This window comes from Barbatula barbatula, assembly GCF_947034865.1.
Source record: "Barbatula barbatula genome assembly, chromosome: 12".
Lineage (NCBI taxonomy): Eukaryota > Metazoa > Chordata > Actinopteri > Cypriniformes > Nemacheilidae > Barbatula > Barbatula barbatula.
In genome coordinates, this window is record NC_136775.1 from 1,447,014 (window position 1) to 1,474,514 (window position 27,501).

Consider the following 27,501-nt stretch of genomic DNA (forward strand, 5'->3'; position numbering starts at 1 on the left):
GAGAGAAAGTCATCTGTGACTCTGGACTGAAGTATTAAGGTAGGAAATACATCTGCATCTAAAGTTTTCTTTGTGACTGTAATATTTCAAAGGCTGTGTTGCTTGACCAGGTTTCCTTCACAGCTCATGACGGTTGGTGTTAAGTATGGCCTCTTAAAGTAAACATAATTTTTGTCATATCATTTTTCGAATAAATTAATAAATTCACACAGTATATATCAAAATATTAAGCTGTTCCTTTAAAATAAGTAAATTCATCAAACAATTATTTGGCGTCAACTTATATTCGGGAAATCACATTTACAATCACTTCACTTTAAACATTTCTTTCCCAATTTCGTTTTTCTTTTCAAGAAGTTAATTTACTGTTTCTTTAAAGGTTCATGATGTGTTTCCTTGCGCTCTGTTTGATCTTTAATCTAAACACACTGTATATATGTGTGAATCATAATGCAGTTTCATATGTGACAGTACAGTTGTTTGGTTTAATAAATGCGTTATGTATATTTTTATTGCCATTAACTACTAACCAACCTTCTAAAAATAGATACTTTACTGTCATAAAGTTCTTGTTTGTGGTTCTCGTTTGTTCAGGTCTACTTTAGGTTAAACTGGTTCCTTCAAAAACAACATGATATTTACATTGATAATGATTTTATATTAGAGCCGCTTCAATGGGTTACAAGTACACTTGAAGTACAAAAACGACTTAACGAGTAGAGTATACTTTAAAGTGTACTTACTGTAGAAAGTGTGTTACAAGTTTTGATCCGGTAAACTGTCAGTATATCCCTGAGGTCACTTAGTTGTATCCTCAAAGTTTACTACTGTACTATACTTAAAAGTATACTTTTAAAGTGGACCAATATAGTCAATGAATATCAAACGAGGCTGAAACTAGAGGTGTTGTAGGTTAGAGGTTAAGGAAATGAGAAAGTGTTCGGATGTAATGATAGGATTACACATTAAGTAATATCCTATGATGGCCCGAATGCAGGAAAACAACATTTGACATCTTGAAAATGTCGCTTCAGGTTTGCACAAATGTGCAATGGAGACCTGGCAAGTGTCTAAACTGATTTCACCAGAGACGTTCAGAGATCTGTTTATAGAATTTGATTATATTACGAGAGAGATTAATGGAGAGTCATTTTACCCTCACCAGAATCCCAGAAAGACCCTCTTGCTTTACACTCGCTAAACAGTTGAGCCTCTTTAGATGCACAACCGCATGTATTTCTCTATCTGGAGGGCCATCAGACACCGCCTCTCCATTGTGTAACAGCTCTTAACACGGCAGCTGTAGGCAAACAAATTGAATTTAGTTCAGTTTTGGGGAATTCAAGTGCTTTTAAGTGTGCTTCTACAGGCTTGCATATGTATGGCTTCTTTTTGCTGGCAAAGTTTGTTCACAAGAGAGCATGCAAAACACGGCATAAGCCGTTTCATTCATTTATTAAAAATACTTCTTTAATTGATCACATCTTCGTTCTCTTTCTCTCTCTTTCAGGTCGGCACACATCCATTGCAATGGCATGGACAACAAGTCTCAGTAATCTGGTGTTAGGAGTGTACGGATTCACTCTCATCACAGGTGTTCCTGCCAACATCTTGGCGTTTTACACCTTCTTCCAGAAGATTCGCAAGAGATCCACCCCTATAGATATCCTTCTACTCAGCTTAACCATATCCGACCTGATCTTCCTCTTCTTCCTGCCGTTTCGTATGGTGGAGGCGGCAAACATGAAGTGGACTCTGCCGTACTTCCTCTGTCCGCTGTCGGGTTTCGTCTTCTACTCCACCATCTACAACAGCGCCTTCCATCTGACGGCCATCAGTGTGGAGAGATATCTGGGAGTGGCCTTCCCCATCAAATACAAGTTAAAACGCAACCCCAGAAACGCTGTGATAGCCGTTGTGTTTTTCTGGATCATATCGCTTGCGCACTGCAGTATCGTCTATATCATGCAATATCACGACCATTCAAACCCCAACTTCACCGACCCGTCCAAGAGGAACACCTGCTACGAGGACTTTAGCGCTGAACAGTTGAAGATCCTCCTGCCGGTGCGTCTGGAGCTTTTCGCCGTTCTGTTCTGCGCGCCGTTCCTCATCTGCTGCTTTTGCTACATCAGGTTCATCCACATCCTCTCCAATCTACCCAACATCAATGCCAAGAAGCGCATGAGAGCCATCGGCATGGCGCTGGGGACGCTGCTGGTCTTTATTATCTGTTTTACACCTTACAATATATCTCATGTGGTGGGGTACGTGGGCGGCTACAGCCCCAAGTGGCGAGTGCATGCTCTCCTCACCAGCACATTTAACGCGTGTCTCGACCCGTTCATATTCTACTTCTCTTCTTCAGCACTCAGAGGAACGTTCAATAACGTGTTGAAAGAGGTGGTCAGGCGGCTGTCGTTACTTTGCTGCCGCTCGACTCTCTACTGCCCCCTGTTGAACTGTTTGAACTCAGATGAGCGAACTCAGAGCTCTACCGATAGCTCTCCGTAACATCACAAGCCAGAGATTTTGACTAGAGAAGTGAAATGTGAAGAGGCACTGGGATCTCTGGCATCTGTTTTGTATATTTTATTCATTTATACCGTAGATACGCAAAAGTCTTGGTGTCAACATTTGAGTGATTTAAGTCGAGGATGGTCAGTACATGTGGATCAGTCCATTACATTACATTTACGCATTTGGCAGATGCTTTAATCCAAAGTGACCTACACTGCAGTATACTGTACATTTGTTTCTGAGTACGTGCAATACCTAGGATCGAACTCACACCACAGAGAACTGTCCAAAATCAATGAATGCAATTCTGAAACCCACCGTGTCAACACCTTATTGGATGTATATAAAAGAACAACATCACTATAAAGAGTGAATAAGATCCCATAGGAAAATGTTATTGCTTTGAGGTTGCTACCTCCAGTATTTCATCGCTCAGGAGTTCCCAGTAGTGTTTCATAGAAGTATCAAATCTTAGATGTTTATCCTAAAATGTGAAACAAATTCAATTCAATTCAATTCAATTTTATTTATATAGCGCTTTTCACAATTTGCATTGTTCCAAAGCAGCTTTAAAATGATTGTAAGTGTCGAAATCTATGAAGAATGTGGAGGATTGTAGAGGTAAAATAATGAGAAATTATTGAGTCCATATTGAGATCTTTAAAAAGATTGACTTTTGAATGCAGACATTACACATTACTGACATCCCGCTTGAACTTTTAAACAGCATTCTGTTCCTCGTGTGAATCCTCTGCCACAGTTTCTGAAGTGCAAATGAACAATCCTTTCAAAACTATATCAAATCCAGTCAGGTCACAAAAAACACAAAACCAGTGAAAGCGTTTCCTCAAGGTTGGTTTTAATAGTAACATTTCACAATAACATGTGAATTAATAATAATGTACTTAATCCTGGATCAAGTCATGAAATATTATTTGTAAGCAAAATAAAACCTGCTACATTTTTTTTACTATTTGAATAGATTGATTTTTGGCTTGTGTTTTTGCACAATGTTATTTATGTCTAAGTTTATTGACTCAAAACAAGTTTTTGAAACTGTCTTTGAGATTTGGCAGCAGCATGCAGGTCGTGTCCATTACACTGAATGTCAAGTTTTTCTGCAACGGTCTAAATGGTTTTTGGACTGTATGTATATATTAGTAATTTGATCTTGAATTATGTCGATATGTCTTGCAATAGAAGATGTACAGTATGTTCTTTCAAGATTATTTTTTTTATATACAGGTTTGTGTTATTTTGTTTATAACATGCACTCAGTTTTATTTTCTGTAAGACAGATTTCTACAAGACATATGCTTAAAAGCTGAATAAAATTATGCAAATAAGGTTGCTAATTTTAAAATAAGGATTGTTCACATTGAAGTAGATTTGTTACCTGTATTTGTGAGTAAAGTGATGACAACTGTTCTGCTAATGTCTGGTGACAGCAAGTTACAAAATGTCACGTTGAGATGAATTCAAAGACGCATCTACAATCGTTTATCATGAGTAAAGAACATGCATTTAAACAGCACAATTAACATTTAATATACATTATTTTGAAGAAAATGAAGACACATCAGTTTGAACACATCAACCTCAGTTTAAATGCAGGAAACTCCAAAAAGTATTATCAATCTTCAACTTCAACAAGTTATTTTTATTATTTAAAAATAAATATTTATTACAATTATTATATATATATGTTTTAAATTATTATTATTATTATACATTTTAACAAACTATTTTTATTAATTTTAATTATCTACTAATTCTGCGGTGCTATAACAAAATAATTTTAATATTTTGGTGAAGCACAGCCATGAAAAACATTTTTATGATGTTGTTTTTTCACACGTGGCCAGAAAGTTCAGCATCTGTTTTTGGCACTAATGCTTCTCATGCTTTTGTTTGTTTTGATATTTAAATTCGGTCACACCTCAGTATGGGGGCAATAATCGCTGTTAACAAACCATTAACTATTATTAATAGTTGGTAAGGTAGTTTTAGGGTAGGATTAGGGATGTAGAATATGTGCTTTTTAAGTGAGAATTGCCCCCTAAAATGAAGTGTTACGTTGAAGTCTTGACCATGGACAGTATACTCACACCACCCACCCACAAACAAAGCCAAACTCTTAATTCCCAGCTAAACCTGATTGCACGATACATGCGTTACTAGTAGACCTTCAACCAAACAGCTGGTTTAAAATGAGAAATAATAAAGTGAGCTATTCCGTTTAAACAAACATTGTATGCCTGGGAAGTGAGCAGATGGAACAACAAGGGACTATTCAAATATTATTTCATGTGGATGTTTGATTTCAGTCATTGTCATCTGTTCTTTGTACCATCCTCTTCTTCTTGGCTCAGAGTTTTTATTTCCACAACAGATAATAAATAGTGATGTCACTTACGGGGACTCCAAGATCCAGTGTGATGAAATTGGTCCATCATCCACAATACAATTACAATACAATGAACAATAAACAGACTAACTGTGAAAGTGATGCTATGTTCCTTTTTCATTCCCAATTAGAATAAAGTTTTTTTAATGAACGTCAAATTCAGTAGAATAAATCCTTTAAAGCATTAAACCCTGGCATGACCCTTTGTAATGACAGCAGGTACTGAAACTCGCAATCACAAATCTGATGTTCATGTTATCCAAAATGATTCTGTTGTATTTCGATGTATTGAAAATAATCTGATGTTTTATTCAAAGTTGAACATTTTTATGTAATTCTTTTACTCTAAATTATATTGTTAAAAATATGTTTTTAATTAAAAACTGTTTACTTAATAAAACATGTTTTGTAAATTGAAATTTAATCTGAATATGTTTCAAGATTATTATTACCCCTTCTGCTCAAAGCACTGCCAGATGAATAAAGTCATTTATGAGTCATTTTAAGATTAAAGATCAAGTGGCTGAAACACAGCGTTGTTGCAGTATGTGTGATGTAATAACGTTTATGCGATTGTGAAAGTGCTGAAATCCTAACTTCTGTCAAGATGAAAGACCCATGCAGGGTTTTTCCATGTCATTAATTACAAAATAAAGAATAGACCTGTTGATGTCAAGTATTAATCCATTTATATGCCAAAGGCCAAAAACATTGATACTACTTGGTTTTATAAGACACGAAACAGAGAACTTTCCCACGGTTGACAATGGCAGTACATGCTAAATACTGTCAGGTACTTCAGATAGATTGAAACACCAACGGTTTACAGGCACACACCCATCATCCTTAAACACATGAACGGAAAGCGTCAGATAAGAGCGTTCGACTCACATGAACACACACACAGAGCGTCAGGTGACTGATTCAGAGATCCACGGCTCTTTCATTAATATCCTCTTATCACTGCTCCATATTGAAAATGGAAAACAAACATTTGATGCGGATGTTGTCAGAGGATAGACCTTAATATTGAAAACACAGAATCAATACACAGGCACAGATGAAGATCTGCTTTGGGTCGTGTTGAGTTGTTCTCTTTGTCAGCAGTAGATCTGACACTAAGGATGCTTTCTGGAGTTCTGCACATCACAGCGGTAAGAGTTTCCCCTTCTTGCACGAGTCTCACATTTTGATGCTTGCGTAAGTTTTCTTTTTATGGACGTGGAGAATTCTTGTTTTCTCTGTTTGACATGTGGGGAGGAGGAATAAAAACAGAAGCGAATGAGAGTGCAGTTGTTGAAACACGTGAAGTGTATCGAGGTGTAAAAGGAATGTGAAATGATATGGATTTGACTTGACAAATCTGAGCTCAGTTGGAGACATTGTTGACATTTTTTCTGAAACTGTAATGAGAACAATTTAAGCAACAATTTACAGTGAAAGCAACAGATTTGCTTTGCATTCCTCTCATTGATGAAATAACGGAGATGGAAGTAAACTTCAAACTATTGTAGATTTTGTTCATACGATGAAAATTTCCAATACTAAGAGTGAAAATAAATATCTGAAGGTTTGTTGGCTGGAAACTGTATTATGACAAAAAAAAAAGAGTTTTAAAGACTATATCTTAACAAACGAATTGGAATTTCCATTTCCAACATTTAATGCCTTAAATTAATCTATAACAAGAACAGAATAACATTATCTTCTTTCATTAATCGATTATCAAATTATGACAAAACACTTCTTGTCAATGTGATTTGCAGTTAATCGTGAATGAATGAAGGTCCATTCGGTCATTCACCACGTGGAACAGAACAAGCATGCAGGAGTGTGAGTTTAATCTGTGTCTCTCCGTCTACATCATCACCTTCATCACCGGTTTCCCCGCCAACGTTCTGGCCTTCTACACGTTCTGCTGCAAGGTTTGGAAGAAGCCGGCCCCCATCGACATCCTCCTCCTCAACCTCACCATCTCAGACCTCCTCTTCCTGCTCGTCCTCCCATTCAAGATGCAAGAGGTGGCCGATGACATGATATGGAACATGCCCTACTTTCTGTGTCCTCTGTCGGGCTTTGTATTCTACATGACCATCTACAACAGCACCTTCTTCTTGACGGCGGTGAGCGTGGAGCGTTACCTCGGTGTGGCCTTCCCCATCCAACACTCGCTGAGAAGACGACCCATCTACGCCGTGTTCGCCAGCATCTTCATCTGGCTGTTCTCCGTGCTCCACCTCAGCATCGTCTACATCATGCCTTACTACAATCCGCCCGGAAAGGGATCGGCGCCCCGGAACATCTGCTACGAGGGCTTCACGGACGCTCAGCTTCAGATCCTTCTTCCCATCCGTCTGGAGCTGTGTATCGTTCTCTTCTGCATCCCGTTCCTCATCTGCAGCTTCTGCTACATTAACTTCATCCGCATCCTCTCGCGGCTGCCCAACATCGGGCGGCGCAGGAAGCTGCGGGCCATTGGTCTGGCTTTGGGCACCTTGTTAGTCTTCGCTCTGTGTTTCGGACCATACAACGTCTCTCACGTGGTCGGCTTCGTTATGAAGAAGAGCCCGGAGTGGCGGGACAAAGCACTGCTGCTCAGCACGTTCAACGCTTGTTTGGATCCTCTTATTTTTTACTTCACGTCTGCTGCCGTGAGGAACGCGTTGGGCGCCATGGTGAGGGGGGTTTGGAATAAATGCAGGCGTCCGCAGGTCCTCTGGAGTTCGAAAAAGAAGAAACCTTCTGAAACGGAGAAAACCGTCCTGCCGAAACCACAAGAGGTCAACGCAGTTTGACGAACAATGGCAGACCGGGAGACTAGGGATGCTCAATGCGGTTAATTTCCCTAACCGAGAACCGATGCTAGTTATCCGAACATTTACCGTTGATTGATAAGATTTTAATATTAAATCGGAATTAAATAAAAATGCATGCTCGAGGTTGCGTTTGACGGCCGCATAGGCCTACGCCTTCGACATCCGGCGGACACAGACTTCGAAATGAGTCAGAAAGTGTTTTCAGTTAAATAAAAATTACCGGCCTACCTCAGTCCAAAGTAATAATGTATCATGGTTACCTGATGTCGGGACAGTCTGGAGCCTGTTGAGCGGTCAATCGGTTAAACGGTCAATATGAGCAACCCTACGGGAGACAATGTATTTTTACATGGATGACATTCGGAAAACACTTCTTTTCTTCCTGGGAGGATGAGGGAGCGTACGATTGAGCTGAGAATGCCAAAACATCAGAATTCATGTGGACCTGTTATCTTACTACGGGAAGAAAAACGCAGGGCTGAAATCTTGTGGACACAAAGAGATTGAATTGTGTGTGTGCAAACAGAGGAGAAACTCACTATGATCACGTTTTGCGCGGAGTGTTTATTCAGTATACATAACAATTACTTGTACCCATTATTCACTTCCCTCCGTACAAACAGGACGAAGGAGGGCGTTGATTCATTCATACGGCTCATAGATTAAAGTCCCATTCGCCGACACTATGAGCATTAACAGAATATGCTCAAATGTAAATGTGTCTGATGAAAAACTGCATGATTGAAGCTTCTTCAGTCCCGGGATAAGACCTAGAAGAAAGCACATCAGAAATGTTAAGAGCCTGAGAGGTTGTGGGATTGTTTTTTGTGAATGGTGACCATTATGACACAGAATAAACTGGTTAGTGTGAGTCGTGGCCCGCCATCAGTTTAACAAACCAATAACACGAAGGGGGACTTTAAGAGTTCTGGCTTTTTCACAATTGTATACTGTGACAAGAATGACACACTTCACTTTTACGTGCTAAATTTATGAGAATGTAATTACAAATGTAAATGAAATGTATATTGTTGTCGTATGTTTATGAGAGACAGTGAGCATCTCTTAAGCTTTATACGTTGTGGTTATATGAAAAACATCAGAACATCATATTGTGCTGTAGGTGTGTCTCTATTCATCCCGGGTTATGTCGTAAAATGTTTATGGCATATTTCCTTTCTGTTCATAACAACAATTAAGCTCTAATCTCCTGTCTCTGTAATAAACATGACAAATATTTACACAGGGTTATTGTCCTGGAACATAATGAACATACAGAAACATACACACGCATGTGCACAATTGTTCCTCATTGAAGATCCAGGGCACGTTTTAATATTAGCTACAGTTTCCAGAGTCTATTATGTATTTAAACTAGTGGATGAACGTTTAAGTCGTCACAAATACACGGAAGGGAGTTTTACATAAACTTTATTGTGTCATTTCCACCACACTCTGCCTTTCAGCAACAGCAGTTTGGATTTCTTCAAAAGTTAGTTTAGGCTACTTTGCCTTCAGCTGAACATAAGACTTTTATTTTGTCAAAATATACCAAAGCATGCATGTTTAATTCCATTGCATTTGAGGATTTCAAAACTATATGATGCACTAAAGCTACTTAAACTCTTTAGTAAACGATTTAAATATAATATACCGCTAACTCTTTATAATACGGTTTCATACTTAATAGGTAGTATAATGCAGAAAAAATAGTTAGTGCTGCATTAACACTAAAGTCATTATAACTAATAAGGAAGAAATATGAATGAATCAGTGGGTAACCGCATCCAGATGTTTAACTTTAGTTACTTATTACTTATTTAATAGCCATTAATAACAACTTAATGCTGTATGTATACTGCAGAACTATTCAATAACTAAGACTCATTTAACTACTTATTAACAGCTGCTAAAAGTAATTTTGCCAGTTAACAGCCTATTAAAGATACCGGTTTGGTATTAGGATTACTTAATTGTTTTCATTAATTTGAACAAATTATTTCGGGAATTTCGTAAAATTCTCCATACTGTGATATATTTTTTAAATCACTTAAAAACAAATCAATCTATTGGCTTTTCAACGAAAAATAGGTAAAAATGACCCCCCTCTTAATCACTGTATTGTCACTAATGTTTCTGTGGTAAAACTGAAAGTTTGTTTTTTCTTTAACCTCAAAAAATGCTTTGTTAAGAGGGAGGGGCATGAACATGACGTCATCATATGCGGAAGTCACAGCAGCAGGGTGCTCAGAAAGCCAATACAATAATAGACTAAAGTAATGATTAGATGATGAGGAAAAAAATAACATCATGCATTTTGGACTAATTAATATATTCTATAAGTAATTTTATATATCTTTTCTGCAAGAATGTTTAATATTTACAACAACATTACATTCTTTGAGGGATATATTTGGTCATTATATATAAAATATATATATTTGGTAACATTCAGGGGCATTAGGGTTGGGCATGCACCCATTTCTTTTAAGGGAGCACAAATGTGCACAACACACAGAAACATGTCCTATGCGTACAAATTGATACATTTATAGCAATATTATAGAGAATATCTCTTAAGCGTATTCTAAACATCGCACAAATCATTGCAAGAATTAAATTTAAAACACTATCTGATTGATACATGAATCTTCTTCCCAGTAAAATTGTTAATGCACCCGTCTGGTGTGGTTCGTGTATCTTGTGCTATAGTAGTTAAAGAGTCATTTGCATACTGAACATAGAACACGAAAGAAAATGAAAAGAAAAATGAAGTAAAATGGTTACCTTTTGTTAAACTGCCTGTAATACAGATTTATTATCCAATGAAACAAAAATATATAATGCAATATATTTCATAATACATCAATTTAAGTGCATCTTACCATTTGAAAAGTATAAATTCCTTGTGTATTATTTAAAATATTGTACATATTATTCTCCACTCTATACTTTTTATTTGAAAGTTGAATTGAAACATAAAAGTAATTCACTTTAAACAAGGCTACCTGTATGCCAATTGCCAAGAGGTGTGTTTGACTGCGCAGACTTAACCAATGGAGTGTGGTGAAGTCACGTGCAAGCAAGGCCACCGAACGTCAAAATAAAAGTTTTGTTCAATGAGAGGTGAAATCAGATATCAATCAACATAAGAAGCGAATCAAATTTTGGGGTGGCACCCAGTGTAGTTAATTGGATGTCAGGGGTGGACACCCCTGCACACCTTGGACCCCCTCCGGCTCCGCCACTGCAACATTGTCGCACGTTTAATATTTTGTGATTGAAAATTAACTATAAACCTAATGTGAAACATAAGATAAACACTACAGTAATATTCAAACGCACGCAAAACTATTAAAAAACATTTTTGCCACTTGAAGAGTACATAAACAATTCTTAAAAGTCTCACAAAGCTCCAGCAGTTTCACCTGGGTACGGGAGATCCGCGATTGCGTCCCGGGGGTCCCTGTCCCCCCTGGGACCATTCCCCATTGCTTTTTGGTCCCCATCAGTCCATTCACGACCACTTTCTGGGGGAAATAACTCACAGCCAAAACACGGTGTAAATCAAAAGCTACGTTGTATGTTTTTCTGCATAACGTAGCCTACTTCAACTCTTGCTCGCGTGAAAAGTGTGTTTGCATTTCTATAAAAGTTATCTAAAGGTCTACAGGGCTGGTCAACAGAATCATTTCTTGTCCCGTTTGTTTCTGGATTTCAAAGATTTGCATCACCGATGTTTTTCTGCTCTGGACATACAGGAACAGAAAAGAAAATCCCGGGCGTGTCACATCACATCAGAGAAGATTCTGGAGTGATAATGGATCATTGCTCACATTGAAGTTTCAAAGAGGAATACAATTTTCAATGCATGTGATATACTGTATTGAGGCTTACCCTTGTTTTCTTCTCATCATGCTGTGAGAGACGGATATAACATTCTTAGCATGTTCACATTTTACAAAATTCATAATGCTGTGGACTATATTTCAAGATCAAACTGCAGTTTCAAATGAAACCATTTTCTCAAGATCACAATTATCACAACTAATATTTGTGAGTTCTTCTCAACAGTAGTAAGAAATACACAGAGTCTGGAAATGTCAGTCGCTTCTTTGGGTTTCTTAAAGTCTCAGCTTTAAATGTTTTTTAAAAATCATGTTTTTTTATTGTGCATTGCAATTAATATCAATAAAACTGCAGTAAGCCATAATAACTCAAAAACAACAGCTAAATAGCACAATAAAAACATGAAAACATAGTAAAAACATGATTTACTTCAACATGAAACTAACTGACCTAAATTTTGGAAATAAACTCTTCACATGCGCAAAATCTACAAAACTGGTCAGAGGTTTAGAGTCCTTTACTCATTTTAACAATTAATATTGTTTTCGCATTTTAGAGCAAATAATAGCATCAATAATATCAAAATGCAATCTTAATTTAATGCCACGCTGTTTCATTTCTTTGAATTCAATCCCATTTTTATCCTGATTTGTCTATGAATTCAAATAAAAAATGTGACCCCCGACCACAAAACCAGTCATAAGGGTCATTATCTTTAAAATGGATATTTATACATCATCTGAAAGCTAAATAAATGAGCTTTCCACTGACATACGGTCTGTTATGAAAGGACAATATATGGTTGAGATATGGAATCTGAGGGTGCGAAAAATCTGTAAAGAGGAGCTGTAGCAGGCCGTTGCTAAGAGGAAACAGGTGTTGTTTAACACTCCTACGTGACTAACCGCTGTAATGACGTTTTCATTGAGCAAATGAACCCGAAAGCAGAAATTCTAAGCTTTACATAGAAACCAAACTTGAGTGGGTAATTCCCAAAGAGCGAGAGAGGTTTGTAGACGTGTTTCTCGCCATTTTTGGTAGAGATTTTGCTGCATCCACTCACAAAAATTAAGTTTTGATATATTTACGATAGGAAATTTACATGATCTTTGCTTAATATCCTAATGGTATTTGGCATAAAAGACAAGTTGATCATTTTTTGATTTGAGCCATAATAACTCATAAAAAACAGGTGACTAACACAATAAAACAATAAAAACATGTTAATATAATAAAAAACTTGTAAAAACAGAGTTCTCATTTTGGAAGCAAACTATTCAAACATACCCGTGATACTTTTGATTTAGAACATGGTGACAGAGAGCGCGAGTGAGATGAGGATATGACACAGGCTGAATTTTTTGGATGTCAAATGCACATGTGGTAATCTGACGGTAAATTTCTCTTGTGGAAGCATCCGTGCGGTTTGCTGTGTCAGCTTTACTAGATGTAGCAAACACACAAGTTGATTCAGGCCAATATTTGTGGTGTGACAGTTTTAGTTCCTCTGTTTGGTCAAACTGGATTCTTCTGGGGCTTTTTCCTCGTGGGGTTTCTAATGTCTAAATAAAGAACAGCAATTTGATGATATTTCACTTTGAGGTTTAGAATTTCTGTTTGCAGCGGTCACAAGTATAGACACATCAAAACCTTTGAATGTGTTATAGAATCACAGCTTCAAAACAATCATGAAGTTCTGTTGATTTGTGTAGATGTCTGAGGAGTCCAGATCAAGATGCAGGGTTCATTTCTGAATCCTCGTGTTGTGGTGGACGGAAAAAAATGAAGAGACCATTTCATGATATTATTCAGTTTTTTTGGATTTACCATTTCGAGATACAGTGAACAATTTTGTTTCATTCTGTGATCTACTAACAATATTTCTCCCAAATATCAAATAAAAATCATGTTTCTATTTGCATTTGAAAACGTGAGAAACAGGTGAAAATAATAGAAAGATGCTCTGTGTTCTTTTAGACCTCTTATTCTGCACAGAAAACACGTTCATGTTCACTTTTAAGCAATATACAACAGTCATATTTCTATGTATTATGAAAGAAATGTAATTCCAGAAATGAATTTTTAAGAGGTAACTTGGATCTTTATCACAGTTTTCATGTGTCTTGTCATGCCGTCAGTTTTTCACATCGCTGTTTTAGGTTTGATTTTGTTGAAATTCAAAAGACACCGGACTACATCTAGAACTGGTGATTAAAAAAAATGTGGAATAGTCTCTAAGGGCCGGTTTCCCGAACAAAGATTAGTTTAAATCAGGACTAGGCCTTAGTTAAATTAGGATATTTAAGTTATGTTTTACAAAAAACTTTACTGGTGTGCATCTTGAGACAAAACAATCGCACTGATTTCAAGATATGCCAGTGAATTATTTTCGTTAAAGACACCTCTAACATTTCAGTTAGTCTGGGACTAGCCTTATGCCCTGTCCGGGAAACTGCCCCAAAATGTTTTCTGTGAATAGTTTAACAACGTAAAAAAAAAGATTTTTTTTTGTATAAATGTCTCTTAAATCATTTTAAAGTTTCTTTGACAAGCAACTAAATAACCTTGAGATCTGTGAGACCCCAGACAGACCATATCGGTCCGGTCAGTATGCGTTTGCAATCATGATTTTTATAAAGCAAACACTAGGCCTAAAAGATGTAAACCCACAACAAGAGAAATGTCACGTAAGCCATTTTTCTTTAGTAAGCAGATGTTTTCTGTGTGAGAAATGCAGCTTAAACTGCCAATGACTTTCTGTCCTCAATACATGTGTTGAGGATGGTTCAAGGTTCGACTGAATAGTGTGACTGAATTTACAGTCATTATATTGTTCAAGCTGTTGATTTGAAAAACTTCAATAGTGGAAACATGTCAAGCATGAGACAAAATTGAAAATGTTCTCATGAATTCTGTCATTTTTATTGGCCACATCAGCATTCGGGTTATTGCAGAAACAGGGGTTAGTCATCAAAGTTTTTTCTTCAAGACAGTCACATAAAAAGGTAGATTGGTCAAATTAAAATCTAAAACGTAAGACTTATTAGTCATGACTAATTGCTAGTCAGTGTGACCAGACACATTCTTAACTTTGTGGCTAAGTTTATGTAAATGTCCCCAGGGGTATTTTCTTTTCTCAATGTAATACATACAGTGAGCAAGAATCTCTTCTATATTCACTGTCTTGAGGTTAGATGTGTTGCGAATGTTCTGCAGGCATCAAAACCACAGCGATCTTTCAATAGCGCCGACATACAGACAAGCTCGAAGGAAAAAAATACACCCACACCTGTGTTATGTTAAAAACAAAACTCAGTTTTATTTTTCTCTCCATTTAACATCTTTCACTGTTTTCTCCTCGTTTCGGATTTAAAAAATGTTCACACACCTAAAAATAAGCGACAGGAAACAGGAAAACAAAAGACTTGCGAAGAATCGTTACATCACAGCACAGAATGTCATCGTGGAAGACAGCGCTCTGTCCGTTTCTGTAGCTGCGTCGTTGACTTCTTCAAGAGAGTAGACGATAAAGGGGATGAAACCGAATCGTGACCCATCGTGCTTGCCGTAAGAAGGCCGGAGGATGAACACAGATGTACACACTCACACACCAACAAACACACAGAACTACAGAGATGCTGAAGTGGAGGTCTGGAGTGATGGGCCGCTCGGATCGGATGGAGGTGACGGGGTCGTGTACAACAGAGGCAGCTGAGAGGAGAGGAGCGTTACTTACTCCGGCTGAAATGAACGCTGGCTAGTCATCTCTCTCACCCGGCTGACTGACAACACACACTAATCTAACCAGCGAGAGATGTTGACATCCGGCAGACTCGTGGTGGGTCACACACCTGCTGACTGGAGAGGATATGCTCCTGTTGTGCCTTTGACAGCTTAATGAATATCTGTCTGTCTCTCTCTCTCTCTCTTTCTACACACCTACCTTTCTGTCTGTCTATCTGTCTGTCTATCTGTCTCTCTCTCTCTCTCTCTCTCTCTCTCTCTCTCTCTCTCTCTCTCTACCTGTCTACCTGTCTACCTACCTGCCTGTCTGTCTGTCTGTCTGTCTGTCTATCTATCTATCTATCTATCTATCTATCTATCTATCTATCTATCTATCTATCTATCGATCTAATGCAACGCAGTCATGCAACACTTTTGCATTGACACTAGCAAATCTCAGTAAACAAGGACAGTTTATTTAACATTCCTGTGCTATCGACTGGATGTGATATCATATCTATAATCCTATTCATTCCTATAGGCCGAGCTTACTGTAAACATATCGACTTTAATATCAAAAACCGTCGCTTTTACTTTAAGTTTAGTTGAGCCGAAAGATGAAGGAGGCTGCTTTTGTCAGTGAGCAACGATGAGAATTCATTGCTTTTAAGTAGATGAGAACCTGATGCATTAACTAAAAGCTCCTGCGTTTTGCATTTTCAATTCATAACACAGTGCCCGTCTGTGTTGCATTAACCGTTATAACACAGATTACTGTAAACATTCAGGTAAACAAGCATCACGAGAGAGCAAGAGTTTTGCTTTACATGTTTTACATGTTTACATGTAGCTGGTCAATAGCACATACATACGTGAAGGAAACTCTATCGCCCCCTTGAGTTCTGTTTGTCAACGTCAGGAAAAAGACAGAGCTTGCAATCTCTGTTGGCCAAGAATTGGATGGACTGCATTTTTAATGTTCCGCAGTCTGATACACAGTACCCATAACAAGAATCTGCTCTGTATTATTATTTATATCCTGCATTTGATGTACACAACCTCAGCGCAACATTTGCTCCTGATTTGTTTTCTGTTTCTACTGTGTGTTAAATTGCGTTTGTCTCAAGATACACAGTATCAATAGACACACACCTCAGGCATTTGTCTAGCTAAAATCTAATCTAGAAACATAAAAACATGCACACGTGATATTAGCTGGTGAGACTTTGACCTGTTTTACATATGCTTTAAACCAGCATAAAACTTAGCTGGAAACAAGCTGGTTTTACAGGGATTCCAGCCACAGTAACTCGTCTATAACTAAAGAAACTAACCGATAACACACCTGTTCTGCTTTCATCTGACTAACAGTCTAACTTTGATTATATACTTAATAAAACTCTTTCCGTAACTCATGTAAACATGCCATTGTAAATTACACTTATTGTTAGCTCATTGACAAAATGTGAAATGCCCTCTCGTTTGGATAAACGTGTCTGTTAAATGAATAAATGTAAATGTAACTACTAAGGCACATTTACATTTGTATCAGAGAAAATGGCCTGGTAGAAAAAAATACATAATCTTTTGTGCACAAACATAAAGAATATGTTCATAGCTTTGGAGCTGTGCAAAAAGACACAGTCCCTTAAGTGAATGAAATAAACAGAGATGTAAAGAGAGCGGTGGGTGAGAGAGAGAGAGTTTGGTTCTGCACTGCCCTCTAGTGCCACAGAGAGTAAAGTCACTTCATTCATTTTCTATAGACTCACATCTGTCACTGTTCATTTACACTATACATTCACAATACCGCCGTTGTCATTTGGGACACAACCACTTCAATCGATTTCTGTTCCGCCGATGAGAGCAGTAAGCTAGAAACAAGAAAAATAAACGGGCAAATTTTACTAGCTCATACGTACCAATGTCCATGAATTTTTGTATTGATTTCTAAGAGGACTTTTCTCATAGAGTTAGCGGACCATTTGTTAAGCCCCAATAAAACAAATGTGCAGGTTTTCTGTCACATTACCGTGTCATATTTGTCCCGTTCCTTAAATTTACAAAACTCAATTTCTTTTGAGTCGAAGTCTGAAATTCGTTAGTGTGCAAAAACATCCACGTTTACTATAGTTAAACCGTGGTAACCACGAATGACGGGTTTTGCTAACCGTAGTTTAGCCATTTGTAGTAAAAAGGTGGTTATCAACACAAAATAGGATTCTAGGATTCAGGGCAACTAGATGTCTTGTTTGAGAAACGATCAATAAGGAACTTATTTTCATATTCAAAATTCTTCACAGTGATGCCATAGAAGAATCATTTTTGTTCCCCCAAAGAACTATTCACTCAAAGGTTCTTATAAAATCCGTTTCTTTTTCTTCTGATGTTTTTATAACTTAAAGAATCTTTTGGAACCTTTTATGAAACAGAATGGTTCTTTGTGGAATCATTCAGCCAAAAACGGTTCTTCTACTGAAGCACCTTTTGTGATCAGTCACTTAATGTTGCTCGCTCACGGGCAAATATGAATGTACAGAATATCTTCAAAGTCCTTGATTTGAACACTTTCTGAATGAATCAAACAAAATGAACATCGATAGAACCTTTAAATATAAGTAAGCAAAAGGTGCGGGACTAAGCAAAGGGCCGACGACATCATCTCATACTGACGCGGCTCATCTCCTCAGAGCTGAGGGCTCTGTGTGATCCAACCTGCTCATGTCCAGATGTCCATCATCCGTCCTCCACACCAGACCTCTAGCACAGTCCTAGCTCTCTCATTTACATCCCAAAACATCCGCCGGCAGCGTTTCACCACAATATTCAGACAACCAAACAAAACTCCACCCAAAACAAACATTTACATGCTTTATACCCACATCGAGAATTTCAGTTGAGACATTTTGTACGTTTCTCTTGTTTTTTTCTTTTGTTCACTTATATTAGAGGTGATCACATGTACACGAGATGGCCTTGAGGGTGATGCCGAACACGCATGACAAAAAGAGAATATGACCGCTGTCTCCCATCCCCTGCCTTTGTGCTTAACATTAAAACTTCTGGACACATGTACAGCGATCCCAGAAAAAAATATGTGAATACTCGTAATGTGTGAAGTCCTTCCATTAAATCAAATTTCAAACCAAGTAACATCTGCAAACAAATGTTAATGCTTTCCAAACTTTGAGAAAGTGTCTAATATTTGACTGATTTCTATAATTTGTGCTAAATTTCTTTAAAAATATGCCGCTTGGTTTGACATTTTGTGTAACGTGAAGACCATAAAACATTTTTTAAATAATCTTCGGGCCAGAATAACATGCTAAACTGAATGTCGTGGTTATTCAGTCCTGCAGATTGTAGCCCTGTCCTCTCTCTTGAGAAGCTGGATCAGGTGTTTTCCACATGTTTGGAGCTAAACCGCCAGCCGTGCCCCTCCACGAACGAAACAGAGTTTTGTACGCAGGTGCAGAGTACGAGTTTTCTCATTTACGATCATCACGATGCAAGGATGAGCTCAGATTTCCTATCGTGTACAATATGCACGACGAACAAACGCAACACATTTTCTGAATCCGTTAGCCTAATAACAAAGGCGTAGTGCCCATCAGACTGTAAATTGGCCTTTAACAAGATTTAAATTTTATTTTGAGGTTATTGCTGGCTGAAATGAAATAATGAAACACGTTACGGGGGAGACGGGACAGATTATAGTATATACAAGATTAAGATTGCAAAGCGAACGGTGTTGTGCTGAGAAATGCACCCCTGCCAGATTATGCGCCCCCTTCAATAACGCGTCTGTCCGATTGGCTGATTCTAACCCCGCACCTAATCCTCACCCTAACCATTGTTAGGCAGGGGTACCTTTCTCGGCATTACAACGGTCAGAACACCGAGCTCACGCGGGGTCGCCGCGGACAGCTGAATGAAGTTAAGATGCTCGCCACAGCGTCACGTCAAAGCCTCTTCGCCGTGCGCTCTTAAGTGGCGGGTAATTATCCTGTAGGGGACGGGACTCCACGTCGGGCTTCAGACTCGGCCAAGTCAAAGGCACAGCTGTCCTTGAAGAGGATTCTGTCAGTGCCTGGACTGAACTTGATTTATGAGCCATGCCTCTCGCCAGATGGGGGACAGAGAGAATATGACGGTCCGCTCGCTTAGCGAGTCACAGTCGCTGGCTAATTACATCTTGATCTCTCGCTAATCCGATTCACTATTTGAAAGGAACAAAGGCGACTTGCAGAATCTAATGCTGTGTTCCATTCGACTCAGGACGCCTGTTGAAATCAGACCTGCAGTTTGGTTTCCGTGCGAGAAACTTATGAAATGTTACGAAGAAATGTCGAGCATCCAACTTGGAATGAAACACAGCACGTTGGTAACATGTGAAATGCAGGACACTGCGGTTTTGGTTATGTCATTGAGCCAGACATGAACGTTACATCATTACGGTAGTATAGATTATCATACATTACAGTCATCATGAAAAAATAGGAATACATACACATTTGAAATGATATTCGGACACGTACACGCTAGAGTTTATGCTGCGTATGAGAACGCTACGAATCAATCGATTTTACTGAGGGACGTGGAGGAACAATGTAAAGATTAATTAGTTTTTAGTTTGAAATTGAAATTTTCTGCACAATTTCAAATGGACTTCTTTCTCGCCACACTTGCTAAATCGTACGCATTCCCGTCCGTCATGCGCGTCTCTCTCTAGCGTGTTAGCGCCCTTGCATTTCTGTGATCGCTTATTCACAGACCGTGTCAAATTATTTCCAGTTTAAAAAAGTTTATCATGATAAAACAGAGCACGACACTCCATAAACGTTTTTTTTTTTTTGCCGTTCAATGAATGTGATTTTTCGTACAAAATATTTTCACACACATGGCTTGCGATCAGCTCTGTCGATTTTTTTTCGTACACGGAATTACTATCATATTTATTCGAATACTTATTAACATTGTCATCATCATTATTATTATAATCATCATTATTAACACCGAAAAGTTATAGCAGTTAACCTTGCAGAATAAAATGTACACAGTGCAGGGGTTAAGACGGGGTCGGTGCAGGAAGTGAGGTCACAAGAGGGACATTTCTAACCGGTACATGCTATCCACAAGCAACGAGGAAGATGAGGAACTGCTTCGGAGGCCAGAAACTTCTGCTGCCTTCAAGGTCCGTTTGGGAACATCACACTTACGAGCTCAGGAGGTCAACATTTCGCATTTCTCTCTCTGTTTTTCCCTTGCAGTGAAATAGAGAAACATTAGCCACGAACAGTAATGAGAAATGTTTTGGTCACACAAGCATGTCGTCTCATAAAACGGCTAATAGTTTAGTATTTCACGCTTGATCATCATCAACAGTACACGGAATACGTAAAAAACATAACGTACAGTCAACATTCACAATTACACCATCAACACCATGATGTCACAAATATGATCATCCCAACAAGACCTGAAGGCAGCAATATCTTCTAAGCTGAAATACAGAAACAGTCTTACTGGAAGGGGGGGGGGGGGGCGTCTACTGCATATTTATTTACATCGAGGGTGACGGACCGTTTGATGGACCGACCAACAGACAGACTGAAGTGTAGGGGCTGGACTGGGGTCTGATGTTTGCCTTGGGTCGAGACCTCTAAATGAACGCAACCTAGGGCTCGAGATGATGCGCCCCTTCTTGCTAGAAAGGAAAGATGTGGTTTGACATCATTCATCGTAGCTACGTGTGTAAGAACGCACCGTCAATCGTCTCACACGAGAGCCACCGGCGGCTGGTGATCCTCCACAAACGCTTCTACAGAGTCACGTGATCTTCAGCATTTTTGTCAGCACCGTTACCTTCACAGATTCACAACCCACGGAGTACAAACAGCATGTCCAGCACGCACATCGAGAGACACCAAACTGTCGCACGGTTCATAATATTACTCTGTGACATTTCATTTGCATTGGACGTTGAATGGTGACCGTCGTCGGAAACGGGAATGAAGCGGTGATACGCGACGGGGCTGAATGAGAGAGGAAACGGGAAGGAATGACCGAGAGATGTAGCGATGGCTCCTGGATCAATGCATAATTTCTTTTTGTTCACAGTGATGGGTTCGTTTTTAAAGACTCTTTCCAAAGGCAGGACAGTTTTAGACCTTCATCAGAACAGAGATGGAGAGGCAGAACCAAAGGCCAGCTCCCGATAAACGGCTGTTAAGAGACGTCCCTCCACCGTACACCGCCCCGGGCACTGCGAGAGAAGAAGCAAATAAACAACGTTAAGAGACTGTGTGTTGCACCCGAAAACAGCAAACCACGGTGGTGGCAGTGCTTGGAAAATGTTAACAAAAAGCATCAATGCATGAACTGTACATTTACTTCTGGTAACAAATAAGTTATTGTGTTTTTCATGCTTCAACAGCAATTAAAATGAAATTATATTCAATATTATTATACTGTCAAACGATTAATCGTGATTTATCGCATCCAGAATAATTGTTTGTGTCTACATGATATATGTCTGTGTACTGTGCATATTAGTTCTGTATTCATAAAAACATACACATACATGCATATATTAAAGAAAGATATAAAATATAAAAATGTAAACACATTTATATATTATTAAAATTATTTGTAAATATAAATAAACACATGTTAATATTTTGTTTGACAGCCCTAAATATAATATAATATAATTAACATAACGTAACGTAACATAATAACATAATGTGATATGATGTAATATATGAAACTATAAAACAGCAAACCAAAAAGTATTAAATGTATAAACTGCTTATGTTTAAACAGCAATTACAATGATATAATATGATATATGATATACTATAATAATATTCATATTATATTATTATGAACATTATTTAAAACATAAGTTATATTCAATAACACAATATAATATAAAATAATAATAAATGTAATATTACATCACAAATTAACAAAGTTACTCAAAACTTTTTATAAACACAGTGGCTGCCACAATTTATTTAAACTTGAGCGTTGAACTTTTTGTGGGTCCCAAATAAATGTTCCCGACAGTGCTTTCTTTTAGACTGCAATATTGATAACAACTGAAATATTTTAGAGGCGAGTTAAGGTATTTATGCAGCGAAAGATCATCTGTCATGAAACTGACATGGAACAGATCCCAGATGCAGACAGAAAAAAAACTTGATTTGACAAGAAGGACAAAACATAACTCAAAATCCCTCAAGGGGGATACAAGAACAACATACGTCAACATAAAAAGACTCAAGACTTAACTCAAGGGCATTAAATAGAAGAGCAACAAACAATGCATAATGAGGGCAATAGGTGAAGGGCGTGTCCTGACAATGGAATAATGAATAAGGAAACAAGGGGGCGGGGCTAAGACAGGAGAGCACAAGGCACAATCAATGGCCATGTGCTTCCAACACAAACACAAGTGGGGTTGTCATGATCCCGTCGGCCAGAACAAGAGTTACAGCTGCTAGGAAGGCGGGATCATGACATCATCTGACGCGAGAAAAGAGCAGACGACACACGACGAAAGCAGCCGCACATGAACGAGCGAAGATGAATGAAGCGATGACGAGTGACTCATCGAGGGAAAACTCTGAGATAATGGAGGAGAGAATGAGAAAAGGGAAGAAAGAACAGGAATCACTCGCTAGGGACGCAGTGTGAGGAATGAAGGCTGAGAAGCGACTGATGACTTCCTGAGGTAACAGGACACAACAGAGCAGGAAATGCGGCGGGACAAACGATGGGGGGGGGGGGGTAGCAGAGCGACATAATGGACCGCGGAATAGAAAAGACGGATTGAAAAGGCAGAAAGAAATTGGGCAAGCTGGAGGACGAACTGCAGACCAACAAGGGGAAATGTGCGATGATGGCATGGCTGTAAAAATCATGTTGATGATTCTTTTATAATAAATATCTGTGCATTTTTATGCCCTCATATCGGTTAAGACACCACATGAAATGTACTGGGTGTCGATTATTCTTTTATAATAAATATTTTGTGACGTTTTGTACCCCACGTAAAATATATACTGTACGTCCTGTAAAAACTGCCTTTAAAATAATAGAATTTAAATAAAAAATATTTTAATAAAAAAATATGCTAATACAACAATTCAAATGCTTTCTGATAGACAAAAGGTTTTACAAATTCTTAGCAAATTCACATATTCCAAACTAGAGAAGTGGCCAAAAGTGATGTCCGTAGGGAATATTGGCACAATATTTGCTTTAAAAGACCCATCAGATTCGAGAAAAATACAGTTGATAAATCGATTTATTTGACCAAATTATTTGTCAAAAATCTACAAAACAATACTGTACACTTTACTTATGAATATTTTGTTGACTCCCAGGCTTTGGCTTCAAAGGAAAGTGAAGATACACATCACTTTTGCCTGTTATTCTTAAAAAGGTGAAAGCGTATTGAAGTACTTTGTCTATAAACACCCAGCCCTACCTATAGTTTTGTACTTTCCCTTTTATGCAAAACCAGTGTAGCGTTGTGTTTTGAAGTTTTATTTATTTACAATCCCTTTCTGTCCAGTGAGAAACATCAGATAAAAGCATTAGACCAGCAGAAACTCTTTCTGTACCACGCAGCACTATATAATATTCCTCTGAGAAGCAATATTTTGGCTCCTTCCCATAAATACAGGTTTCATCATGACCCGGCCCTCCTCTCTTCTTCACTCACTCCAGCACATTTTGCTAAGAGCTCAGTATTGGATGTTTCATTCAGATAACATTTCCAATGAGAGCTCTACCGTCAGTTTAGTGAGGTCAGACTCAGACGCATGTCATTACCTGCCGCCCGCTGCATGATATCTGAATATGTCATTAAGTCCATGAAGTATTAAAAAGAAATGTGGAAGTTGAATGCGCAAGATATTAACATAGCATCGTGTTTACAAGTGTTTTTGATTCTGTGCGTATAGGAAAGATCGTCTCTGTATCCGAACAAGCAAACCGAGATCACTGAAATGACTTCCAAAAAGGATTCTGATGCGGTTTGACTGAAATATGAACACGACGGACTAAACACATCAAAACACAAAGTCAGAACAAAAATGAAAAAAGCCTGTACCAGATCTTTGTTTGTGAGTACTGATGCTGTTAAATGACAGATATTTCATACAATATTTGGTATTGGTTGATAAAAGCCATTTTTCACACTGTCGGCTATCAGTTAAAAACAGTCGACGAGGGCCGATATATCCTGTCAATCAAAAGAGGACAATGCAATGAATATGTGCTCTGTATATAGAAAATAGAAACATCACCGGTTTATTCTATGAATAAATAACATTCAGAAAGTTAAGAAATATTCATTCAATTTTCAGAATCGGTATTGGTCTCAACAGATTTTACTCCGAATAATCGGCTATCGGAATCGAAATGTAGTAGCTCTATTTAAAAAATAAACACCACAAACCTTTTATGCAACACATTTTGTCAGAGGAATTAAGCCAAAGATGGTGGCGGACTAAAAATAAGATTTAGGTGTGCAATTAAAAGTAATGTGCAATAAAATGCAGCGACTAAATTGAATTTTAACAGTCCAATTTAAAATAGCTGGGATAATAATTTATTTCTACAGGATCTCTACGGCTAAACTGACAAACCTAACTGGTTGTTTATGCAGGGTGCAGGTTATTTGACTTTAGCAACAACAGCTCAATTTCATCATTACTGTGATAATATAAGTAAGAGAATTCAGAAGGTACTGCGGGAGAAAATATGAAACTCTTTGAGGTGAATTACATTCAGCAAACAAACAGATCTCAAATTTCTAAGTTCATTTGCATGATTTTCTCAGAATGATGCAATAGTAAACACGGTACTGCATCCCGCATGCATTATGTGCTGAAACTTTAAAAGAAAATCTTCACATTGCAAGTGGGGTTAAACTAGAGCTGGCTGGAGTTATGCATTATTAAAAAGAGAAGAAAGGATGCACTTTGGTGAGCACACCAGATCACTTGCCCTCAAAGACCATCAATAGACTCGTTGCCATTATCAGCCTCTGGTAAAGAGACACAGAAATGCACATTCATCTCTTTTCTACAGTGGAAAGTCACGTCCCTCAGGCTGTTTATTTATCCTTGACATTATGCCTTTGTAGATTTATCGATGTTCGGAATGTGTGTGTATCACATCGTACACTTACTGAAGAGTAACATGCTGGCGTTGGAGGTGCCGAGTCGGTTGGAGGCGAAGCAGGTGTAGTTGCCGAAGTGTTTTTCTGTGACGTTGGTGAAAAGCAGCAGGGAACGCGTTTTCTCGTTTTTTATCTTCAGCGTGTTATCGCTCTCTACCGGCCTGAGAGAGAAATAATGCCAAAGATGGCACGTTAGAGGAGGTGACTTCACACGAAACCACACGTGCCACAGCATCTCTCTTTCTCACTTTATAAATGTTAACTTACCTTCTGTCATCTCTGTACCATTCGAACGAGGCTGTGGGCACCGCCATGGCCTCGCAACGTAATATGGCAGTTTTCCCCAGCTGGGCGGGCATGTTCTTCACATCTGTAATGACTGGTGGATCTGAAAACACAGGGATGTAGAAGTTACAAATGTTATATAAAATATACATAGAAAAATACGTTTATACAAGTGTGCTGTTACTATATCTGTTTACATAGAAAATGGCTTTTTGTATTTTTTGTATGTACTTCTCAGTACATACACCGGGGCCGGTGGCGTTAGTGATGGTTGGAATCAGCTGTGCGCGCACCGGTCCCGTATATCTCACGGAGAAGATCGGGAGCTTAATAGGACGAGCGGCAGGACTGTTGACGAGAAAGGACCGGCTCTGGACATATGTTAAATTGGTCTTGATGTTTTGTATCTTTAACTTCTGTGTTATTGTTTATTTGATTGGATTTAAGTTGGTTAAATGTTCACCAGGAACCTGCATCCTTCCTTCCCTTTATGGATCTTCATTACACTGTTGTTGTATAAGATTGTACCAAGATCTACATCAAAATCTTTCTTATGAACTTGCTTAATTATTTAAACATTAACTTTAAAATACTCAAATCCGCCGGCTACGAGTCCCTGTTTTTATACAACACTTTCTCATAAAAAAAGGCTAAGGTTTCCACTTGAAACAAATGCTTTAAGCATTGATGACATTTTTTTTGTCCTTGAATACAGGAGACAAACTATTGATTAAAATGTTGGTAAAAATACAGAAGTGATGGCCATCAAAATGCTAAATGAAGGTCTACATAAAATCATACTATTATATTTTGTGCTGAAAATGTAATTTGATTTCGAATTAGTAATAAATTACAGCTCTGTAAAAACGACAAAAGACATAGGGTGAGTGTAATTGGACAGACAGCCAATTGTGAACAAATTTTTATTTCCATTACAGCTCGACGGAGCACATTAAGATGTCAGTGTGTGTTACTGGCAGGAGAAGCGTGTGTGACTTCACTTACAGTTGACGGTGACCTTGACACGCCGGGTGTCTGGAGGCGCAACGCCGTTGTTGGTGATGCACTCAAATTCTTCTGCTTGGTTCCGTTTGATTTCCGTGATTTCCAGAAATTCTCCCTCGTTCATGAGACCGTCTGCAAAGACAGAAGACGAGCAAGGTGAGCGAACACGTGGCGCTCAGGTGCGCAATGTCACACGTGGATGTAATAGTCTAGTTGTAGAATGTTGTAGAAGAGCAGGTGCACTTGAGTATTGTTTCACAATGTTATGTGAACAAAAAAGGCCTGAGGACATGAAAGCGGGGCACCATGGAAAATTATTCTCATGGATGGTGTTTATCTGAAACGTTTGTGTACTACATCACGCTCCCCTTGTAGCAACCGGCTGTTGGATGTGCTGCCCAGGGGCGCTAATGAGATGCAGAAACTCTGCAGGTTTAATGCTCAGATGACCTCATCGGGGATTTAAAATCAGCGACACTAACTCCTCAACTACAGTATGACTAAATCATTAAAAAAACTAATGAAAAAAATATATAGTAGTTTCAGTCAATGGTGTAGACCTGAGGCGGGACTAACTGCTTGTCAACCAATGGGGGGGATTGTCTGAAATTGTCTGTCTATCAGGACACAGGACTACGAGGACACGACATAATGGTAAACTTTAAGTAGATTTTATTAAGTATTCTTAAGTAAAGTTC

At 38.4% G+C, this 27,501-nt stretch overlaps 2 protein-coding genes across 3 annotated transcripts in view; one reads left to right on the top strand and one right to left on the bottom strand.

Moving 5' to 3' along the window:
- Positions 1–8,942, top strand: LOC306901302 (uncharacterized protein). Its single transcript, XM_079468981.1, has 3 exons — positions 1–39; positions 1,511–2,510; positions 6,714–8,942. Exons 2-3 carry the CDS (start codon positions 1,531–1,533, stop codon positions 7,720–7,722), a joined length of 1,989 nt encoding a protein of 662 aa, XP_079325107.1. The 5' UTR covers positions 1–39; positions 1,511–1,530; the 3' UTR covers positions 7,723–8,942.
- An 8,762-nt stretch (positions 8,943–17,704) lies between these two features.
- iglon5 (IgLON family member 5) overlaps positions 17,705–27,501 on the bottom strand; it is a 115,834-nt gene continuing 106,037 nt past the window's right edge. The window contains exons 5-9 of one of the 2 annotated variants that reach the window (XR_013787392.1): positions 26,804–26,935; positions 25,781–25,901; positions 25,523–25,674; positions 20,820–21,580; positions 20,171–20,498 (exon numbers count right to left, since the gene is read on the bottom strand). Coding sequence is in view for 1 of the 2 variants with exons in the window: in XM_079469940.1 (XP_079326066.1) it covers positions 21,480–21,580; positions 25,523–25,674; positions 25,781–25,901; positions 26,804–26,935 (506 nt within the window). In the remaining variant the exon portion in view is untranslated. Of the gene's footprint in view, positions 21,581–25,522; positions 25,675–25,780; positions 25,902–26,803; positions 26,936–27,501 lie in introns of both variants that reach the window. The other variant, XM_079469940.1, reaches the window with a different exon arrangement.

Coding starts and splice junctions, on each gene's coding strand:
- LOC306901302 (XM_079468981.1), top strand. CDS start 1,531: ATGGCATGGACAACAAGTCTCAGTAATCTGGTGTTAGGAGTGTACGGA. Junction 2,511..6,713: donor AGCTCTACCGATAGCTCTCC/GTAACATCACAA, acceptor GAATGAATGAAG/GTCCATTCGGTCATTCACCA.